This window comes from Trypanosoma equiperdum, assembly GCF_001457755.1.
Source record: "Trypanosoma equiperdum strain OVI genome assembly, contig: ctg_1371, whole genome shotgun sequence".
NCBI lineage: Eukaryota > Euglenozoa > Kinetoplastea > Trypanosomatida > Trypanosomatidae > Trypanosoma > Trypanosoma equiperdum.
This window is the reverse complement of record NW_027123362.1, coordinates 1-3,717: the sequence shown is the minus strand read 5'-3', so window position 1 is coordinate 3,717 and position 3,717 is coordinate 1. Positions and strand designations below refer to the sequence as shown.

General features: G+C 39.3%; 1 protein-coding gene across 1 annotated transcript; it reads right to left on the bottom strand.

Moving 5' to 3' along the window:
- Positions 1 to 280: 280 nt before the first annotated feature.
- On the bottom strand, positions 281 to 1,858 carry TEOVI_000752900 (Trypanosome variant surface glycoprotein (A-type)/Trypanosome variant surface glycoprotein C-terminal domain containing protein, putative; the record flags this gene model as incomplete). Its single annotated transcript, XM_067221251.1, has 1 exon — positions 281 to 1,858. One exon carries the CDS (start codon positions 1,856 to 1,858, stop codon positions 281 to 283), a length of 1,578 nt encoding a protein of 525 aa, XP_067077352.1.
- Positions 1,859 to 3,717: the final 1,859 nt, after the last annotated feature.

Here is a 3,717-nt window from a genome sequence, read left to right as displayed (position 1 = left end):
ATTATTATTATTATCATTATTATTATTATTAGCATTATAACTATTATAATTTTCATTGTTCTTAAGAATAATAATGCCAATAAAAAATAGAATAAAAAAATAGGCCATATTATAAAATTTAAGAATAGCGCTGAGTTTTTCAATTTTTCACCATGCTACGTTACTTCCATAGGTAACTATCATACAAATGTTACAAAAGTATCATCAATTTGCAAATGTTTTACAAAAGAGTTAAAATATACCAAAGTTACTATATTTTTCATAAAATTAAGAAAAAATCCTAAGATTTATTAAATTCTACGAAACTCATAAATGCAGCAGAAACCACGCTGAGGGCGAATTGATTGTTTAGTAGAAAACTACCATTTAGGCACATTTCTTTTTCGGGTTCTGGTTCACCCTCTTTACCCTTCCTCCATGCACAATTTTGCTTATCGCCTGTTTTGTCAGCCTCACAAGCGGTTTTATCTTTGTGTCTTGCACACCCAGGTTCAGCTACTTGGCCCGTCGCTGTATCTTCTTTTTTTTTTTGCTGCTCTTGTTCCTCTTTAGCTTTGCAAGTTTCTTTTTTCTTATCCCATTCACATTTTCCAGTGCACTGATCTTCACCCCTCTTTGGGCAATCTTCTTCACTGCTGCTTGCCGTTGGTGTCGTGGTTGGTGCAGTCTCTTTACATCCCTCGATTGGGCGAGCTGAGATGAGCTTTGCCGCTTCCGCTAAGTCATTCAATCCTGCCTTGTCGTCCGAGATTTCCTTCAGCTGTTTCTTTGTTGGGGTTGTATCTGATGCTATCACCACCGTTGTCTGTTCGACTGCTTTCCACAGCGTGCTTTTAAATTTTTCTGAGTTTTCCCCTACGAGTCGATTAAAGAGTTTGCTTTGGTCAGTTGTTGTGCCATTTGTCTTTAATATTTTCGAATGCAGTTTCTTTTTAAAGTCTTCATTGTTAATGGCTTCATAAGCAGCTTCGACTATGTTGACGTTGTTTGTCTGCGCTGCGTTTGATAGTTCTGTTGCTTTTTCTCCCGCTGCTTTGAAAAGGGAAGCGTCATAGTGTGTTTTCGTGTTGATGCCTTGCAGTGCCTCTGTGTCTGTTAAGGCAACATTACCGTTTGCTATGGTGACTTTTATGAGACCATTGGCAAAAAGGCGCTTAGAGTCGTCTGCTGCGTCCTCGGCTTCGGTGTCGAGCAGTCCGCCGTTGGTTGAGGCCGTTAACAAGCACTTTTTGTTTCCGCTTGCGTCTTCTGTCACAGTTGCTAGCGGTTCTTGTACTTTTTTGAACCCGTGCTTTACAGCGTTGTCTGGCTTGCTGCTGTGTCCTTCCAGGTTGATATGTGGCTCAGCGCACGTTGCGTCCCACAGCGTCGGGTTGAGCACTGCATTAGGTGGTCTGTCGCCGCTGCTTGGCTTTACGCAGTACATGTATTGGCCGTCCTTCTTTGTTGCCTGCATGAACAAAGCTAACGCCTCTTGTGTTCGCCCCGCCGCTAGTGCTGCTGCTGCCGCCGCTTGAACTGCAGCCCTGAGAGTGCTTTCTCTTGTGCTGGCTCGTGTGGCTAGCGTTGCTTCTACGTAGGCTCTGAGCAGCCCTAGTGCTTGCTTTGTGTCCTTGTCGGTGGTGACGGTTTCCGCGATAGCTACCTTTTGTATAAATACCGAGTCTTTTGTTGCCTGGTCTAGTTCTGTCTTGACGGTGTAAATTGCGTACTCCGACCAAGACTTGAGTTTGGCGGAAAATTGGCAGAGTGCTTTGAAACTACCTGCACTTATGGGGTTCCCTGCTGCTGCGTCGCAGCGTTGGCCTGCTAGAGTTAATGCCAGTAGGCAGACCACTCCTGTTACTGTTCCGGTCATATCTTCAATCAGTTTTTTCTTCAAGTGAAATGAGAGAAGAATTTGATGAATTTATATTTGGTGTCATAAATCCTTGTTTTAAGCATTACTTTTATGTATTGTTTTCTTCACACCGCTTGATGGTTCCGCCTAAGTTTTCTCCACTGGTAGTGCGCTTGCTGCGTTGGCCGCCGTTAGATGTCATTTTTGAGGTATTTCCAAGCTTCCAACTCCCTTTGAGATTGTCACAATACTCCATCTGCGTGTCGATAGGGGGAAGCGCTGTCGTTTGTTTAATCTTACACTCGTTCTATCACATAATTACCCCCAAAATAACCTCTTCCCATTTTCTTTCAATTCTTTATATCTTCTCTAGTGCTTCCTGACCAAGCACTCTCAACATCCTACAGTCGCACTTCACAACACCGTCGAAATAAATTCTTCGGTTGTCATTCATTTCAGCACATTATTGTAAACTAATTTGGCTTCTTTCTTTAAGGAGCGCTGAATACAGTGCTTCTATTTCCAAGTTAGCTCTATTTCTTTTTTCCCTTCCACTTCTAGTTCATGTGCTACGGAAGCGGCTTCTCCTTCATTTAACTGCACCACATAAATTGCTTGTGTTTTTTGATTTGACTGGGTGCATATGGCCTTGTTTCATCTTCTGGAGCTACATGCATTTTTTCAATATGGGGCTTCGCTTTCGTGTAGAATAAATTATTGACAGATTACGACTTGATTGTTAATCCAAACAACAAGCTACCTCCATTTACAAAGTAAGAGTCCATCTTTATCGTTACCTATAAAATTTACATATATATATATATATATAAGTTTACATGTTCCAGCATCCATCGTTTCAAATGATTGGAAAACTTTCTTTATATAACATTTTTATGCTTTATGGCTGTTAGAATAAAAAAATTAGAAGCAACCTTTTTCACGGATTTAATTCTTTCCTTTTTTCTATTTTAGATATTGTTGGCCTTTTATGGGTATATATCGTTAGGTGTTTGCCAAATTGGCTGCGAAAATGTTTTCCCAGTTCTTTTTCTTTATTAATCCGCTCCTTATGTTGTGTCACTGTGACAACTTTGTTTAAATTATTCGGTCATTGAAAATTCTTAATGTCTATCCAGTTCGACAAAAAGGAATTAAAGAAAACTTGATACTGATTCTCTACACCTCATAGAGAGCATCCGTCACTTTATATAATCTCCCTTTTAAAGTTTTCAGTTTTTATTTTTTATTTTCGTTTGGTAATTCCTTGGTGGTCCCATTTATAAAATTCTTCTCCAGACAACATTATATGGTTAGCCAAAAAAGGTGGCCATTGTTACTATATCTGATGAGAAGGTGATTTCGATATTACCTTACATTTATTCAATCTCTTCTTTGTGCTCCTGCTTATGTTTCTTTACTTTCGGATAATTGGATCCTTCATCAGTTTAAAACCACATTCGGTACCACGTCGGCAGAGGAATCACTCCATTGTTGAGTGTGATGAGAGACGCAATCTCCTACTATATCATTTTATTTTGTGCTGAGTCCCCTGTCATTTTACTCCAAATTTTCCATTTAATCTCTTCTTTAGACACTTCTTTAAATAACATAACAAATTCCTTTGATTTTCGTACTAAACGTTGTATCATCTTCACTGTCCCTTCCATAATTTTCCTACGTTTAATGATGCCTATTCTCATGTACGTGAGTGAAAATTCGTATATTTCATCTCTCTTTCTATCTATCAACAGTTCAACTAGTCTTATTGAACTCTTTCCGTTTTTAAGCACTTCTATTTACCCACTATATCCGGTATTTACTCCGACTCTTATAAAATTAGCATAAACACACTCACAACACTCTCCTATTATTATTAT